The sequence below is a fragment of the Berghia stephanieae genome, chromosome 10 (assembly GCF_034508935.2).
Source record: "Berghia stephanieae isolate SIO BIC M18660-M18661 chromosome 10, UCSD_Bste_1.3, whole genome shotgun sequence".
In the NCBI taxonomy this organism is placed as follows: domain Eukaryota; kingdom Metazoa; phylum Mollusca; class Gastropoda; order Nudibranchia; family Aeolidiidae; genus Berghia; species Berghia stephanieae.
In genome coordinates this window covers 28,527,973-28,547,889 of record NC_088369.1, presented here as the reverse complement: position 1 = coordinate 28,547,889, position 19,917 = coordinate 28,527,973, and the positions used below count along the sequence as shown (strand labels likewise).

At 33.9% G+C, this 19,917-nt stretch overlaps 1 protein-coding gene across 1 annotated transcript in view; it reads left to right on the top strand.

The window, feature by feature from the left end:
• LOC144980929 (centromere protein I-like) overlaps nt 1-19,917 on the top strand; it is a 33,482-nt gene that overhangs the window by 5,175 nt on the left and 8,390 nt on the right. Inside the window, exons 4-16 of the mRNA XM_078928868.1 lie at nt 178-308; nt 3,481-3,588; nt 4,181-4,276; nt 5,191-5,280; nt 7,706-7,840; nt 9,259-9,423; nt 11,562-11,682; nt 13,370-13,452; nt 13,833-13,947; nt 15,006-15,070; nt 16,069-16,172; nt 16,652-16,814; nt 18,437-18,558. Of these exons, the coding sequence (XP_078784994.1) occupies nt 178-308; nt 3,481-3,588; nt 4,181-4,276; nt 5,191-5,280; nt 7,706-7,840; nt 9,259-9,423; nt 11,562-11,682; nt 13,370-13,452; nt 13,833-13,947; nt 15,006-15,070; nt 16,069-16,172; nt 16,652-16,814; nt 18,437-18,558 (1,498 nt within the window). The remainder of the gene's footprint in view (nt 1-177; nt 309-3,480; nt 3,589-4,180; nt 4,277-5,190; nt 5,281-7,705; nt 7,841-9,258; nt 9,424-11,561; nt 11,683-13,369; nt 13,453-13,832; nt 13,948-15,005; nt 15,071-16,068; nt 16,173-16,651; nt 16,815-18,436; nt 18,559-19,917) is intronic.

Genomic DNA, 19,917 nt, shown 5'->3' with positions numbered 1-19,917 from the left:
TTCAATGTTCTTAACTACTACTTTTCTGAAAGACAGTTACATTTGATAGATTTTAACATTAATGAGGTTCTCAGTGATTGCTGTTTTCTCCTCTGATATTGAAATGTATTGGTAATGGATTTTTATTATCATGTTAGAGATGGAATGCTCATATTTCAGATTTTTAAAATTCTTCAGCCCAGGTATTGCGTACCAAACTGATCAAGAGTCTCTTACCAAAATCTGCCGTGCCTCAGCGTCTGGTGGTTGACATCATATTTCACATTGGTCCTAAAGTATTTCAAAAGCCAGGGCCATCCCCTATTGAGGTATGTTGATATATTTTAAAAGAGTTTTCATACATGGGTGCAAGATTTCTGGTTTAATCCAGATTTCCGGCCATTTGAAATTGATTTAAATTTATTTCCGGCATCTAGATCAACCTTACATAATACTGTTATGAGACAGTTGGTCACATTTCAAAATACATTTCAGGCTTTTTGGATTTTTTGGAAATGGATTTCAGGCTTTTTTGGGCCAACCTACTTGAACCCATGTTTCATACAGAAATTTTTAAAACTTCGGTTTTACTGGAAAAACATTCCTTCACGAGTTTATCATTCCAGACACAGGCAACTTTGTCAAATTCTGATTAGGTCGACCTCTACAATCCAGGGCTGAGAATCTTCCGCCTAAAGGCGGATTTCCGCCTAAATGGTGGTTTATCTCCGCCCATCCCCATCACAATTCCTCCTTTTTCAAATTTTTTTTGGATAAATAACTGTGATTTTGAGAATCTCTCAGAAATTTTCCGCTGAATTTGCCGTGTCAAACATTTTCCTCAAAACCACAAAATCACCATTATGTCTTATGTCATATTTTGACACCTGTGCTCAGTCATGAAATTTGGTGACGGTCAAGTTTTTATGACGTCGGGCCAGACAGAATGGCAATAGATATCACATTTGACACAGAAGACCAGTGGTATTCTTTGATTAGCTAGTTGATGGTTGAAGGGGAAGGGAAGGGAAGGGACAAATGGGTCTGGACCACCATTTTTTTTCTGTTGTAGGTACCTATTGCCTTTTTAATCTCTCTCTCTCTCCCTCTCTCTCTCTCTCTCTCTCTCTCTCTCTCTCTCTCTCTCTCTCTCTCTCTCTCTCTCTCTCTCTCTCTCTCTCTCTCTCTCTCTCTCTCTCTCTCTCTCTCTCTCTCTCTCTCTCTCTTATCCCTCTTTGCCTTTCTTTCTATTTCTCTTTTCTTCTTTTTTAAAAATATAGAATTCATAAGATCAATACCTAAATTATTCTGGTAGAGAAGTCTTCCCCCCCCCCCCCCACACACACACACTCACTAAAACCACTACATCAACATCTCTACCACCACTACTATTACAACCACCACCACATCATCATCCCTACCACCACTACTACTACAAGTAACACCACATCATCATTCCTACCACAACTACTACAACCACCACCTCACAATCATCTCTAAGACCACTACTACTATAACTACCACCACATCACCATTCCTACCACAACTAACACTACAACCACCACCACATCATCAACCCTACTACCACTACAACAACCACCACCACATCATCATCCCTACCACCACTACTACTACAACCACCACAACATCATCCCTGCCACCACTACTGAAACAACTACCACCACATCATCATTCCTACCACAGCTACTACAATCACCACCACACAATCATCCATACGACCAATACTACTACAATCACTACCACATCATCCCTACCACCGCTACTACTACAACCACCACCACATCACCAAATGTTGTAATTACACTTTCAACTTTTGAAATTCCACAGAGTCGTGTCAGAAATTGCTGCGAGACAAATTTTGGATCGCATCTCAGTTAATTTTAGTGAAATTCAAATTTATAGGTTATGGTCGCATGGATGGGTCATGATCTTCACGATGAAAAATTTCCTCCTTTTTTGTGACCGGTCATTCTCACCCCTGACAATATCTTACCACCCTTTCTACAACTACCACCAAATCATCATCATTTTTATCACCATTACTACAACCATGATGACACCATCACAACAAGAACAACTACCACATTATCATCATCACATGATAATTATTACTACAACCACCACCACCACCACATCAACTTCAGTACCGCACCACTACTACTTAAACCACAGTTTCATCATCATCATCATCATCATCATCACTACCACCACTACTACAACCACCACCACCTCATTATCAATACAATCACTACACCAACACATCATCATTATCATCACTAACACAACTACGACCACCGCCTTCAAATCATTATCACTACCACCAGTTCTAAACCACGACCACATTATCATCCTATTGCCACCATCACTACTATGACCACCACCTTAACCTCATCATCACCATCACCATTGTTGCAACCACCACAATTACATCATAATTATCACCATCACTACCACAACTACTACAAATCCCAGCACATCATCGTTATTGTCACCATTACTACAACTATCACCTTTTTCATTTTTTTTTCATATTTGTGACCACTGCCTCAAAACAGTACAATGTTGAGATAAACTGGATGCCGTGAAGTTGAAGGGATGGTAAAGTTAAGCAGTTTATCAGAGTTCATTTGGCCCATCAAGTTTATCCTGGTTTCCTTAGCCTGAGATGGTCAATAGAAATTGCTTGCTACTCTTTGGATAAGACACTAGTCTATCACAAAATACTTTCCACCAGATCTAATAGATCCAGCTACCCAATCACTGCTGGGTGCACAGGAGGGTCAGAAAAAAATCTTGACTTCATCCGTGATCAATCTCGGTCCCTATGCATGTGAAGCAAGTTCTCCACAGCTGAGCTATGGGGATCCTGAATAGTAGTCAATATGACCATAAATGTGAAATTTTAGACCATTTTTTTTCTTTCACATTTTAGAAATTATGTTTATTCTCATCAATTAAAAAGAAACTTTTCCAAGTCTCATCATTTTTTTCTTTTGATTTTATTCAAAGTTTATGAATTTGAATTAGTTTCCAACATCCTGCTTATCCCAACATAATACTAGATTTAGATTATGGGCCACTTATCGTCTGCTATTTTTATTTGGTCTCTTATTCTTAACTGTATGTGAATGCTGATAAGGATTAGGGGCTTAACAGAGGTTGAAATGGATCGTTCTTAGCTACAGGAAACACATGTGTCAGCCTTCTCTCAATATATTGATCAACACATCAACAAATATTTCCAAATACAATTACAGTTGCTTTTAAGGCAAGGGGTTTCAAATGAGAGTATATCTCCTACGTGTGATTGTAGAACTTCTGGCAATCAAAAGTTTGAGGTTTGATTCACCCAGTCAAGAAAGGCTGGTTTTGTTGATTTTTTTTTTCAGTCTGTTATTTTTTATGATACTGCATTAAGAACACGTTTTCCGAGCAAAAAATCACGTTCTTAATACTGAATATATCATTACCTTCATCCAGGTGTTACTTCTAAGATGGATTTTGCTGGTTTTTGACTATCTGGAGAGTCACAATGATCTGCACAAGCTGTACAATGTTATTTTTCTATTTATTAATTCAACCAAATTAGTAAGTGTATACTCACATTTTGTTTTATTATATATATTGTTATTGTTTTACAAGCAATGTCCAGATTACAGAATCAAGATATGAAAAAACGTGTATGATACAGTGCCAGACAAAGCAAGATAGAAAAATCAGAAAGAAAAAAAAAAATCCCAAAAAAGCAGTCGCCATAATCACTGAATCCTCCAGAGTTTGCATCTTGCATTCCCGTCTATGTTATATATATATATATTTTATTTTTTAATTAAAAAAAAAAAATATATATTTTTTTATTTTTTATTATTTTTATTATTTTTTATTTTTTTAAAATGTTATTTTATTTTTAAAAAAATTATATAAAAAAAAATTTTTTTTTTTTTTCGTGGCAGACTTTTATTCTTGTTTCTTTATTTACTACATTAAAAAAAAGTGATCATTCACTTTTGTGAATTCACTTCACAAATACAGCTTAAACAACTTATTTACTTTAATTGGTATTATTTGTATTAGGCCAATGTGACCTTTGCCTCTCCTTGCTTGATATGAAACATTTTACATTGCATACTGTGTGCCATAGCCTGTTTATTCTTTATTTCCTCTTTTTTTTTCATTCCAGATGCCGTTTGCTTGTCATCTGCTATTTCTACTCACGAGGAAATCAGATATTTGTTATTTCCGTGTGCAGGAACTTCTTAGTCTTATGGAAAAGTTGGTGAGAAAAGTGTCCAAGTGATCAAATGATGATAATGAATATTATGATAATGATAATAATAATAACAGATAATGATAATAATAATAATAATAATAATAATAATAATAATAATAATAATAATAATAATAATAATAATAATAATAATAATAATAATAATAATAATAATAATATTAAGAAGAAGATGAAGAAGAAGAATGAAGATGATGATGATTATAATATTAATGATGATGATAATAATGATAAGAATGATGATGCTTGTGATGATGATGATGATAACAATAATTATAATAATTATAATAATAATAATAATAATAATAATAATAATAATAATAATAATAATAATAATAATAATAATAATGATAATAATAGGAAGAGCTTGTTAGGTTGACATTGTTCAGTTGCTAAACCATCAATAAAGTTGTAGAATGTTCGACTCCAATGTTTCCACGTCTTGGCAGTGTCAAGTACGTTTGGATCTTTTTCAAATCGGTAGTTCTGAAAGTAAAGGATCAAAAGAACCATTATTGGCTAATAGTGATGAACTTAATGAACTTAAATAACACATACAACAAATAATAATTTCGATAATAATAAAAATTGGTTGAGGAGCGAGAGTTCAGTACCAGTAATTTAAAGGATATTTAGTGAAAGTATTGATTTCATTCTTGATTAAGCTACAATTATCTGTTCTAAAACATTTTTCAAACGATTATTCATATTTTTACTGATTTTCTTTAAAAGCGTGTAAGTTATTGAAAATATATTATCTTGAAATTCATATTTATTGTTGGCAAAACATATATTGAAAAGAAAAATGGTTGGATGAGGATGGTTTGTCATAAAGTCACGTACAGGATATTACGCAAAATAAAGTTAATTTAAAAAAAAAAATATTTGTTCTTTCCTATTGATAGGGTCCTGATCCAGCCCTAATTGGCCTTTTGACTTGCTACAAAGTGTTCCAGCCTCACCTCGTCCCCATCAAATTGAACTGCTCTCATAAGGTATCTTGATTTAATAATGTATTATTTTGATTTAATAGTTTTAATTTTATTCAAAACAATAATAAATAGATTCTCTTTATTCATCCCATAGGGGAAATTTGTCTTTGGGGTCCAAGGGAGGACTGGAATAACCCAGGCGTCGGTGCTGCAAACTGAGCTAGGGTCAGGTGACTTGCTCAAGGACATACATCAAAGCTGGTATTCAAACTTGGTACCTTTCAGGGTACAAAGCAAAGACCGTACCACTGAGCCATGCTGTTACACAAAAAATGTGCTTAAGCGACAAGAGTTATGATCTATAGATTAACAGAGACAAAAGGAGAAATAAACTTGAAATGACTAAATGTTTATTGTGTGGCCAGGTAGCATTGATTTGGGGACTGATACCTGACTTAATTATTATTCTTTATGGATATTGCAAAGTGATATTAAGATTTAAGGGGCAGCTATGAATGTTTAAGTTAAACACCCTTTTTTAAAAAGCAGACCTGCCTAATTGAAAATGTTAAAATTCGTAATTTTTAGGTGATAAAAATTGTAGGCGTTATGGTTTACTTTGAAAATAAACAATTTTCCCTCACAATGATAAAATAACACTTCAGAATCCTTAAATTTATGTAATCTGGCATTAAATTTTCATTTTCAATAAGTTTTAATGACTTGGAATGCTCATGAACTTCTGAAATTGAAGCCAAATTTCCGTAATTCTATGAAATGTTCACAGTTGGAGGCAAGTCCATTTTAGTTACAATAAACAAAACAACAGAACAATCTTAAGGCAAAATTTAGGAATGTTATCACAATGGTGGCTTTGGAATAAAATTTTCTTGTTTTAGATTTACTGAATTCTAGTTTGACCAATCCAGCCTTGAGACAGGCTTTCTTTATATTTGAATTTTCTTTACGTCTTTGTTCAGTCTCTTTACTTCATTATATGAAAGAAAGGGTTCCTGAAAAATCAGTTGGTAGAGCACTCGCTTCACTCACAAAGGGACTGGTGAAGAGTAGATTTTTTCTGAGCTCCCCCATCCATCCATTACTGGATTGGTAGCTGTATCTGTTAGATCTAGTGAAAGTACTTTACTATAGACTAGTGTCTCATCCAAAGGCTTGGTATTGATGGGGATAAACTATGGTTTCATGGGCCTTATAGCTTTAAAGGACTACTAAAATGAAAGTTAAAAGTAAATATACTCATTAATAAATAACATATACACGATTTTGCCTTAACATAACATATATCGTATAGGGCAAAATAGGATAAAATCCCTTGAATGCCCTTAATATTAATAGTAATGCCATAAATCTATTGATTAAAGATTACAATAATGATACACTGGTAAAGATAGTATTTCAACTTAAATGTACTCATGTAAATGTGGTGTACAAACACATATCTTTAACCGTGACGTGCAAAGCACAGACACACACACACACACGCACACACACACCCATATAGAAGATAACCATTATAATATAACAATGCATAATATGTACATACAAGACTGAGAGCCCTGTCAACAGTAGTGCAAAAAAGTATTATTCATCATATATAAATCTTCCTTGAAATAATCTATAGATTTTGCATTCTTTGTTTCAAATTTCAAATTGTTCCATTTCTGGACAATACGAATACCGAACATCTAGAGACAAGAATCTTAAACTGTCCCCTCTAGTAAAAGTAATATTTGGATATGAAAAAAAATCAGAAAAGTCTATCCTATCCAGACCATGTACCAATCTATAAACCTGAAATGCCTTGTCCATTGTTAATCATAATGATCTATATATTCCACAATTTATTCAGATGATTAAAATTCATAATTTTGATTTTCACTATGAAGTATACAGGAAATTTGATAAACATTTTAAAATTTTATTTACTTGTGTTTTAAGTCAGAGCAAGCTTTCACCTATCTAATCTGAAGCCTAGTAATGATTTATTGAAAACAGGATAGAAATCATCCATCTAAGGATTTTACAGAAATTTTACTTATTTTTTATTCACTTAAACCAACGAAATCAATCAGATGGATTATTACCATTGATTTTGCCTATTCCAGAAAATTTGTTTAAAAATTTGCAAAGAAAATATTAATGTTCTTATGTTGTCTGAAATTTTGATATTTTCGTCAAATTTTAGATGAAAAAATGCATTGAGTGTTCATATTTTAGTCATAGTGACAGTAGCAGTATAATGAATGTAATGTAGTCTATAAGAGTTGCAACATAGTTTTCTTATCACTTTTATGTTGCTTTTGATATTTTAGTGTTAAGTGTAATTGGTCATCAGTCGATTTATACATTTTTAATTACAAAGCGCTGACCAACTCAAATACTTTTGTTTAAGAGGTGCTACATTTTGAGACTGATTTTAACAGAATATTTTTTTAAAAATTTCTTTTTACTCTTATCTTTTGTACAGCTGTATTTTAAGAATTATGATGTGGCATGGAGAGCGACCATAGTGGAAATGATGTCTGAGAATTCTACAAACACTGAAAGGAGGTCTGAGGATACATTTCGAGGGAAAAGAATGATGATGCCCACTTACATGCCTGTAAGATTTCATAAGCTCTCCTTACGTGTGGTTTCCAAGCCCTTTGGTTAAGCTATCTCGACCTCCTTTTCTCCTTTTCATCAAATTGGACCATTTGATTTTGCCAAGGTCCCAGCTGGTATTCTTTGCTTAGGGAAGAACAGTCAAATGAGAGTACACTGAGTGGAAAACGATATTTGTTTTTAAATAGAAAAATAAATTACTTTTGTTGTAGCAGCCATTGCTGTGAATATTAATGTGAAGTGGGAATTCTATTCCTTCTCTGTCACTGAGTGGGGGTCTTTTATCCTCTCATAGTGGGCAGGGAGGTCACTTACTCTGTCTTCTATCTCTCTATATCTATTTTCCAACTTGCTTTCTTTTTTGTATTTATCTTGGAATGAGATTTTGATTTTGTTTTGGATCTTGCCAAAGTCCTTGGTTGGGAGGGAACACTCAAATATATAGTGATAGTTTTTGGAGATGATATTTTTTTTCTTGTAAATCATCTCTCACTTATGTACTGTTATATTTTTTTTTGTCTTGGATGTAAAATGATGTGCAAGCATTTCGGTGTTTTCCTCTTGATGGCTTCACATTACAAACTTTGATGATGTTTCTACTCAAATTTGTGCACCAAATTAAAAGGAAAAATATCTGTAACTAATTTATTCATATGCAGATTAGTTTGCCATTGTTTTACTCTAGCATTCATACTGTTCACTGTCTGTCACTTTTTACTCTTCGATTATGTCACTACTTCCTTTTCTTTGCATTTTACACCCCACTGACTGTCTGCCAGAAATTTATTATCATAATTTACTACATCTCCATAATGTAAAATAAAATCATATTTATTCCGATTATTTCCACCATAGAGTGATTGAAGTTTAACATTGATACATTCTTTTGTTGTTCTTACAATGTATGAGGTGTTGATTGCAGTTCTGACTTGTTAAGCATGGGTAAAGATGGGAATGTTAGGAATAAATTCAATTGATTACGACTGGAAGTATAACATTGGTTAGATTTTATATTAAAGTATGGCCATAAGGGTGTAATATGCTTTTAAGAGTGCTTATCCTTAATTGTGACCGTGTCTGGTTTGGAAAGCCATTGCTGTAATTACCTCATCAGTAGAAATAGTTTTAAGCATTGTTTTTTAAAAAAAAGTCATCTTTACTTTTATAAATGACTTGCTTAATTGTCATTCCTTCTATTTCTACATCAAAGCACATTAAGTAATGACACTTGCCATGTCAATCACATTGTCTATTATCATTTTTTTGCTCTGATACTGCACTCATACATTTTAAAACTCATGTCATTGGTTTATTGAAAATTTCAGTCACTTTTTGTAGAGCTCATATACAGGTCTATTTTTATAATAATAATAATAATAATAATAATAATAATAATACTTTATTGCATCCGTACAGAAATCCAAGAGACAGAAGCAGGTGGTTCCTGAGGTCCATTGTGCATCCAAAGAGATAGAAGAGGTCCAGGATATTTCAACAAATCTACCAGGATCATGTGACCCTGTGCCATTTCAGCATGTGGAATCCTTTCTGGATTTTCTGAAGTGTTTTGAAAAGATAGAGGTTTGTGATACTTCATCACACTATTTTCTAAGTTTTATTAATTTATTTTGTATCCTGGATTCTCTGTGAGATGTTTTGAAAATGAGTTTATTAAGAAGTTGCCGAGGTATGGCTTTGAACTCCAACACTACTTGAATTAGCTTTGTGGGTTTGACCTGACGACCAGGCAATTCGATAATATGCCTTTAGAAAAAAAGTTTTCAGCATCTTATTAGAGATGGTTGTTAAATTAGGGGTTGCCACAAGCATAAAAGCAGTGTTTTGTTTTCTAAAAATTAGTACTAGCAACTGCATGTCCCTTCCTGTGTAAAGTGTATGCTGTTCCATCATCTGGAGATCTGATCATGAATTGAGTCGATAGATTAGAGCATGGTGTTTACCATGGATAAACACTATCTCTCACTCATGTAGTTCCATATCTGAAGCAGACGTCGGAGGTCATCTTCCGCCAAGCTGATCTATCTCTTGCCAATTCTATTAAAGCAGCGCCACCTTTCTCAGCTTCATCTGTCCAAGTTCTTATCCCTTTCAAATACGTTATTCTTTGTCTTCCTCTTATTCTTTTTCCATTCATCTTTCCAGTCAAGGCGAGTACTTCCAAACCAGGGTGGCGGATAATGTGTCCTAAAAATTCCATTTGGCGTTTGATGATTTTTGTTATCAGTGATCTTTTTCTGTTTACCATTTCTAAAATTTCTTCATTTCTTTTCCTTTCCATCCATGACACCCTCATCATTCTTCTGTAAAACAACATTTCCACTGCCTCCAGTCTTTTAACCATGGTCTTGTTTATGGTCCAGCTCTCACAACCATATAGCAGCACAGACAGTACATAGCAATCCAGGACTTTGATTTTTGTTTTCATGCTAATATTCCTGTTTTTCATAATTGTATGCAGCTGGTTGAATGCATTCTTCGCCATACCTATTCTTTTCTTTATTTCACAATCTGATTTTCCATTGGATGTTACATTGAAGCCTAAGTATTTGAAACATTCAACTTGTTGTATTGTTTGTCCTCTGCTTGTTATTACACAGGCTGGTGGGTTATTATTTTTAGATACCGTCATACATTCTGTTTTAGATATATTCAGTTCCAGTCCCATATTTTCACTACTCCTGACTACAACATCCACACTATATACAAGTAAATGCAGTCTTCTTTTTTAGATTTTTTTTTCATTTGATTGGCAGTTCCTGGTCAGTTTCTCTATTTTGGCTGCCGTACTCAATAGATGTGGACTTTTGCACAGATGTCTGTATTCTTGCAAAAATTAGATTACAAATTACTTAACTCAGATTATAAACTTTAATGTTTGTTTATTTTCTCTGTTTTATAATTGCTGGCTTATGAGATTATGGATTGTCTTGATCTTATTTAAGTCTTAAATGCAAATTTTGTTTCTTGAAGTTTGTATAAATATAAATAACAATTGTCAAATGGAATAGAAGCTTTATTTTAGTTATCGAAGACAGATTTATAATACTACAACAACTACTACTACTACTACTCTACTACTACTAGTACTCTACCACGACTGCTACTACTACTACTACTACTACTACTACTACTACTACTACTACTACTACTACTACTACTATTACGACTACTACTAGTACTACTACTACTACTACTACTACTACTACTACTACTACTAGTAATAATAATAATACTAATAATAATAATAATAATAATAATAATAATAATAATAATAATAATAATAATAATAATAATAATAATAATAATAATAATAATAATGAAAATAATAATAATAATAATAATAATGATAATAATAATAATAATAATAATAATAATAATAATAATAATAATAATAATAATAATAATAATAATAATAATAATAATAATAATAATAATATTTTTAAAAAAAAATGATAACAATAACAATAGTAATAATAATAATAATAATAATAATAATAATAATAATAATAATAATAATAATAATGATAATAATAATAATAATAATAATAATAATAATAATAATAATAATAATAATAATAATAATAATAATAATGATAAAAATAATAATAACAACAACAACAACAATAGTGATAATAATAACAACAAAAATAACCACAATAGTGAATTTTAATTCCCAATGATGATTTTTTTATCACCAGTACCCCAGTCAAATTGCTGCTTGTCTTCAGGACTCCAAGCTACAACTCCTCATGGCCTGCCAGCCAGACCCAGTGGCCACAACTCGACTCTGTCTGTGGATTCAACATTTCCTGGTCTTTGGTAGGTTTTCCCCAGTTACATTTTAAAAAAGTAATCGCCCATGGGTGTGATCCTTAGGTGAGGCAAAGCAAGCAATCACCACAGCTGTTGACAGGCTAGTGAACACTTGTGCATGCAAAGCACCTACTTAGCTCGCTTTTTGTCTCACTGCCTAACCTTCAGAACAAGCCTCACATCTGCCACACTCATTTAATCAGTATGTTTTACACGTTATTTTTGGAAGGGGAGAGGGTGAAGGCAAGTTTAATGACAATGAAAATGCATATTTAGGAATTTTGTTTGTAGGCTCTGGCAATTTTACATACACGTGGGAGTGACCTCTTCCTGTTTCATGTTTTTCTGCATATTTGTATGGCCTGGGTAATAAATCCAAAGCCTTGCGGCCTGCTAGGGAAGTAGACGAATGGCTCTGGCAGGTCGTCATATGGGTAATCTCTTCCTGATTCGTGCTTTTCAGTATATTTTGAGGGGGCAAATATTTGGGCAATGTTGCCAAGTAGCCACAGTGTTAGATTCAGGATTATTTGGCCAATACTATAATAAAAACTGAAAAAGAATATTAAAAAAAAAAGAAACAAACAGAAAACAAGGCCGATGCCATACTCAAAATATAAAAGTACACTAAATAAAAAATTAGTTAAAATAATAAAACAAAAACCAGCACGGGAAATGGTATAAAACTGATAACAATAAGGTGATGCATAATTTTAAAGAAAAAAAAAATTAAAACCAAAATAAAACAAAAACAGCAAAATAGAGAGAATGCCAGTACTGACACACACACACACACACACACACACACACACACACACACACACACACACACACACACACAATGCATTATGGTGTGTGAAGATTTTGGTACCATGGTTTTAAACAATTTTAAAATTTTGTTGGAGGGGGATGGGGATTGAGCATTTTGTAAAGTGTTCCAAAGCTGGGCCACTTATACTTACAGTGATTCTGAACATCTGATCTTATCTTTTGTGAAAATAATTTGATACCATTTCCTTTATTTCCTATGCCATGCGAATCAAACTCTTTAACAACAAAGTATTTCTTAGAGGCCCATAAGGCCCATGAAGCTGTAGTTTGTCCCGGTTTCTGTAGTGTTGAACGGACAATAGCAATTGCTTGATACCCTTTTGCTAGAACGTGATCGCAAAATACTTTCTACCAGATTTAACAGACCTCGCAACCCAGTCACTGCTGGGTGGATAAGGGGGACCAGAAAAAAAAAATCTCGACTTCACCAGGGATTAATCCCATTCCCTATTTGGGTGAAGCCAGTGCTCTAATCAAATGAGTTATTGGAAGCCCCACAAACTCATCAGATGACTTCTTAATAAATCTCCCTGCCACTGATTATTCTATGTACCTCTGTTGTGTCGCCTCTGACTCTTCTATTGCTGAGTGTTGGTAATTTGAGTTTCTGCAGTCTTTCAGCATATGCCCAACTGCCCACTTCAAAGTATTAAAATTCCCATTTGGGAAAAAATAATAATCAGTAAAATTGACCTTGCATATGTTATTCAATTTTTTTCTCTCTCAATTTCCAAGTTCTATTAATTTATAATGGCACCAAATTTTGCTCTTCGACATATTTTATTTAGTTAAATTTGCTTTTGTTATAAAAAAAGTCAGTCGAGTCTCTCTTTCTCTTTTCTCTCCACTTCAACTACAATAGGTTTCAAAGGAAATGGGGTTGATGATTCAGGGAAGAGTGAGAGTTTACTAAAAATGCTGATTAAATTCTCACAAAGAGTGGAGGTAAGAAAAACAATTATTTTGGCACATATTAACAGACTGCATGCAGAAAAGGATATTGCAATTATGCAAGGATAAATATGATGCCTGACACAAGGTGACTTTAAGTGACTGTGGTTTTGAATAAAACCTGCTCAAGGGGTAAATAAATGAATGCTGGAATGCCATGGACATGCTAAAAATCATTAATATTTGGTTTACACGGATTGAAAATGTGCAAATTCATGCTAGTTTTATACTCTTTGATTATGATGATGACGGTGATGATTGATATGTTGATGATTATGATGATACTTCATGATGTTGATGATGATCATGATAATGTTGATTTGATGATTATGGCAGCAGTAATTTCAACATTTGTACCCCTCAATAATGACCAGAATTTGCCAGTAGTACACGGTTTCCTGGAGCATTTCCTCCCCCATTGGAATGGGAGAAGCCATGCCTACTTGATCTTAGAGCTTGTTAGCTGTATCACTCCATGCCCTTTTCAAGGTAAGCCATATAAGCATAACTACTGTTTGCTCCTAAAAAAATGTACTCCGTATGATTGTACTTCAATAATCAGTATGACAGTCCAATTTCTTTGGAAAGTAAAATTTTGTGATATTTTTATTTTAGATTTAAAAAGTTGTCAAATATGTGAATATTAGAGAATTACAATTTCCGATGTCTGTGCATCATATCTCTCTCTCTCTGTTTTTCTCTATCTTTCTCTATCTCTCACTTTCTCTCTTTTTCTCCCCCCCCCCCCTCTCTCTCTCTCTCTCTCTCTCTCTCTCTCTCTCTCTCTCTCTCTCTCTCTCTCTCTCTCTCTCTCTCTCTCTCTCTCTCTCTCTCTCTCTCTCTCTCTTTCTCGGTGTTTCCTTTTTCACCAAAATATTGATTCAATTTTGAAAATGGAAACAAGTGAATCAAGTTGAATCACACCAAACTACGAATCTGACTCAAATTTTGACACAAAATAAAAGAGAGGACAGGCTTTCATTTGTTGCAAATTTCAACGCTAAAAAATAATTATTAAAAAAAAGTTGTTTTTAACTTAGATTTTATTTTTGAAAACTTAACCCTCTCAAATACAATTTAAAGTTATACCAAAAGAAAGATCTTTCTTTCGCCATTTATTTTGGTAGCTTTTGTGAATAAATCCAATCAGTGGGGTAGTTCAACCTTCGTGTAAAATGTCAGATGGGTGAAAATGGCTATTAAAACATCGTAATTTCTGATGACAGGTGTCTAAAGTGAATCAATTTAACATATATTTCCAGCAACACTAATCAAACAAATTTGATATTTCTAGAAAGAAGAATAGCATTTTTAAAATGTGCTAGAAATATGTTCTTAATTCAAAGCAAATGCCATCAGTTTTAAAAGACCAATATTTCGAGAGAAAAAACTCCTGCTGACATCAAAATTGCGCGGTTTGGAGTATTTAAGTGATACAATTTTTTAACACCTAAAAAACATTGAAATTCAACTGTATACACATTTAATCTTTACCAAATAATTTATTTGGGCTTTTTAAACTTTTTTTTTTTTTAATTTGATTCCAGATTTGAAAGAGTCAATCCTGAATCCTTTATCCAAACTGTTCTTTGCCTCTGATGTTTATTTCAAGGTTAGTAATAGTGATTTAATTTGTCATGAAAGGGGTTTTCCATGAAAATTGAAGTCATGAGCTCAGTTGTTTGAATTTTGGTGCCACTCTCATTTTTATGACGTCAGCCTAGACAGACTGATGCCAAATATCAAAAGTGGTCTTGGCTGAGTTGACAGGTTGTAGGACGAATCAAATGGGTCTATATTGTGATTTTGGCTGAAGCATAGTAGCCTATAACAATTGACGGTTAAAGGTGCATATTGGGGTTTTGTTTTATGTATTTTATTATACTTTTATCTTGGCTTAGGATCCTTAAAGCTCAGGGTCTTGATTATTCAATTGGTACAATGATTGGTACAACACTCTCCCCATGAGTAAAAGATTTGATTTCTAAGTTTTATTTTCTTCTTACCTTTCTGTCCACCAAGTACTAATTGGGTTGGGGAAAAATCTTACAGAAACTATTTTTCAATAGTCAAGCATCCTCTAACTGTCCATTTAATAAATATCACATAAATCATGATAGTTTTTGGCTCTGGTGAAAGTGCAACTTCTACAAAACATCCAAACTCTTGTTTTATGTCTTCTCAAAACTTTGTACCTGTATTTCCAAAAGTGGCAATGTAAAATCCGTAATTTGCAAAATGGCATAAGCAACAAGAAAAACGCTCCACAATGCTCTACTTTAAAGGTGACATAATGATGGCTGGGTTACTGCGTGATTCCACGGCTATGAATGAACATAAATGATGTCAACCAGGGGTCTCATTGTAATATTATTGTGTGTATTAAGTATGGTGAGTAACAGTACAAATGTTATATAAGCACATTCCATTTTATCCCCCCCCCTCTCCTCTTTAACAAACTATAACTTAAGCTCCTCCCTGCCTCCCCACTAGTATTCCTTTCCATCCATATAGCTAACCTATTTTCATGGTCTCAAGGATTTCTTTATATACAAGTTGCAGTGTTATACTTATTCAATTCATTTTTCAATTTCATTTCCCCCCCTTCAGTCAATGTACGTGTCTGCCATAAGCAAGTTGATCGAAAATTTCACCTTACATCTTCATTCTCTCCAAGCAGAGGAAGTAGGACAGAATGGAACAGAGCTTACCAGGTCATTGGCTATATTAACATGAATTGAATTGGTTGTGATGATGATGATGATGATTATAAAAATAATAATAACAACAATAATGAGAATAATATAATAATAATAATAATAATAATAATAATAATAATAATAATAATAATAATAATAATAATAATAATAATGATAAAAATAATAATAATAATAATAATAATGATAATAATAATAATAATAATAATAATAATAATAATAATAATAATAATAATAATAATAATAATAATAATAATAATAATAATGATGATGATGATGATGGTGATAACAATGATAAAAAAATATTAATGATGATGATAATTAACATTTATTATAATGATTATAGTTATAACAATTGATAAAGAATAAAATCCGTAAAACCGAAATTGGTCAGTGAAGCCTTAATTCCTGATGCTTGTATGAAGAAATGTCTTTATAATTGATATAGCAATGGCTACCTTAATGTCATTAATCAGAAACAACAATGAAGAAACCACACGAATTTCATCTGAGATAAAGATGTGTACAAATTGCCTTCACCAGTTGGTAAACTTCCTGGACCTTCAAATCGTGGTGGCCTTGAGAATGGAGAAAGATCATCTCCTGCTGCAACAAACTGTCTTGGACTTACTGGATGTGGTCAGTTGAAATGGAAAGGGGTGGCCTTTAAACACTCAGAGGTTTACCTGTATTAAGTGTTAAGGGCCATTAATGTTCATATATATTTTGTTATATTTATTTACCAATAGTTGTGACAGTAGTCATGTTTGTAGTGGCATTGTGATAATCATTCAATATAAGATGTGGGGACTGAAATGAATAACAAACATTTTTGGCTCAAAGGAGTATAATAAACATATTTACGAATATTTACATAGCAATATACGACCCGTTAAACATGCTTCATTTATTCCTCCAGTAGGCCTGCAGAATAAGAATTTCCTGGGTGGGGATCCTGACCTCCCATAGTGGGCAGGGAGGTACATGCTGTGTCTTCTATCCCCCCATACCCGTTTTCCAATTGTTTCCTGTCATTGTCTTGGAATGAGATTACTTAGTTTTGTCCTGAACCTTGCCGGAGTTCCGTGGCTGGGAGGGAAACAGTCGAATGTATGGTTTTGGGAGATGATATTTTTTTTCATTGTAAATCATCTCTCTGTTATGCATTGTATTATGTTTAGTTTACATATTATATTATATAATTTGTGGACATTTGAGTGTATTCCTCTTAGTTGGGACCTGTGCTTGTGTCTGGATGAGACTTTTAGGTGATCTCAAACTAAGTACTTTGATGGTGTACTCTTGGAATCTACATCTGTTCCCTGTTTGAACTAATTCCCTTTTGTCTCACCTTTTCTTTTGTGCTTTAATTGTAATTCTAGAACTTTTTACTATTCCATTTTCTTCCTTTTTACTGGCGCTGATATGACCTTAATGTGTTGCAAGCGCCGTAAAACCCTTAAAAACAAACAAAACAAACAAACAATAAGAATTTCCTTTTTTTTGAACTAGCATTAACCATATTTGTCACTTCATATAGGTACACTTCCACACTTGAGTCGAGCGAGATTATTTGTGAAAAATATCTTACCCAAGTACACAATAGTCAGGCTTTTGCGATCATAGGCACTCTTTGGGTATCAGGCCGAGCTCATTATTGCTAGACTAATATGAGACATAGTACAAGCTGAACCCCTGACATAAAATAATGTTAACCTAAACTCTAAGTTGTGTTTAACAAGTTCTCTATCTTTTTTCTCTTAATTCTTGAATTTACACCTGTAATGCTTTGTATGCAACCTGTATACAGCATGTTACAGTGGAAAGGTCTTTACTTCATACCCTGGGGACTACCTGTAGGTATCAGGTTAGACTCTCGCCCACTGTACTGTGTTGTCTGGAGGCAAGCCACCTTGCTCACTTGCACCGCTGCACTGGGGCTAATACTGGACATATTTGAAGATGACAAGGAATGAAGTGAGTAGGAAAGTGCCAGAAGGCAACAGAGAATAAAAACTTCAACCCCGTCGGTCGTGGATAGCTCATACGGTAGAGTCACAATCTCCCCAGCCAGGCGGAGTTGTCGTACCAGTAAGGTTGCTGGTTCAAGCACCCATCGCCTCCTCTGACGTTTTTATTCTTTGTTGTCTTCTGGCACTTTCCTACTCACTTCATTTCTTGTTATTATCACTTTTCTGCATATTTGAATGTACCCTGAGGATGAATTTTGTGTTTATTTCATTTATTTATGTTTTTCCCAGATCTCCTCAGGCGATCCAGAATGCCAGGTACCCCTGGCCAGCTTTCCTACAAGAATCATTCAGAGACTCCTAGTGTCAGACTATCCTATCACCATTGCCAGGCTCTGTGGGGTTATTAATTCGTGAGTGGTTGGCAATTTGTTAAGTTGTGGTAAAAAAACAATCTTGACCACATCAAAACTTATTTAGAAGCTTATATTATAATCTAAGTGTCTAAAGCTCTTTTTGACTCTTTATAATTCTCTGTTTGACCCCCCCCCCCCCTCTCTCTCTCTCTCTCTCTCTCTTTGTCTCTCTCTCTCTCTCTCTCTCTCTCTCTCTCTCTCTCTCTCTCTCTCTCTCTCTCTCTCTCTCTCTCTCTCTCTCTCTCTCTCTCCACATAGAGCATCACCCAAAAACTTCTCATAAGTTGGATTGTCAGTCAGGAGTCTCACAACACATTTTGGTGTAATTATTTGAATGATCTGTCAAGAGCTTCTTACTGCCTTGGTAACTACCTTTTTTGTGTTGCTGCTTGTAGGTTACTCAAAGTACACAGATTACACATATACAATAACTACAACTCTCCTACCCCTACCTCATAATCCATTCTCTATGATTTATATGTGATTTCCTCTCTTCTTTTTGAGTGGATATGGTCATTTTTGAGATACTAGACTCTAGACAAGGAATGTCAAAACTGCCTAGAAGCTTTCGAAATGTGGTTGTTTAGAAGATTGCTAAACATCAAATGGTCAGAACGATGTATTGCATAGAATAGGGAAGCCATACAGATTGTGAGAACCATAAGAAAAGGGCAAATGGCCTTTCTTGGCCATGTGTGGGGACAAGGGCACATTGAAAGCCCAACACTTAGTGGCTACATAGAAAGAAAAAGAGTTCGTGGTCATCAGAGGTTGATGTTCTTGACCAGTTTGAGGCTGTCAACGAGCAACATCCCTACATACTCCGTGTACATTAGGGAGGCAGAGGATAGCAGAGATGTAAATCTTTCAGAATTATTAGGATTTCCTATTTTTCAGACATTTCCTAGCTTCCCCAAACAATTTAAATATTTCTTAATACCTCACTACCAACAGTTCTTGTGATAAGAGATACTGCTGTACATATAGAGAATTTGTAGTGAATATCCATTTTCAATGTACTGAAACACTTAATTTACACTACTGTTGTGTCAGTTATGATTATACGTGTATTTAACCATTCAACTTATTTCCACGACAGCTTCCGAATTTTTATTCGGAAGTACTAAGGATTGATAGCGTTCGAATTTCCTAATTTTCCTAATTTTAATTCGGAACTAGATTCACATCTGTTGTGTAAACAAGGAGGGTTATTTTTAGTTTACCGGAAGCAAAACATGGGCTGCAGAATCGAAAGTAGAAGATGGTGGATATATATCGAGTATTCATGACTGAGTTCTGAGTTGTTGTTACACTTTCTTCCTAAGGCTCAATTGGAATGTATTTCTGTTTCTGTAA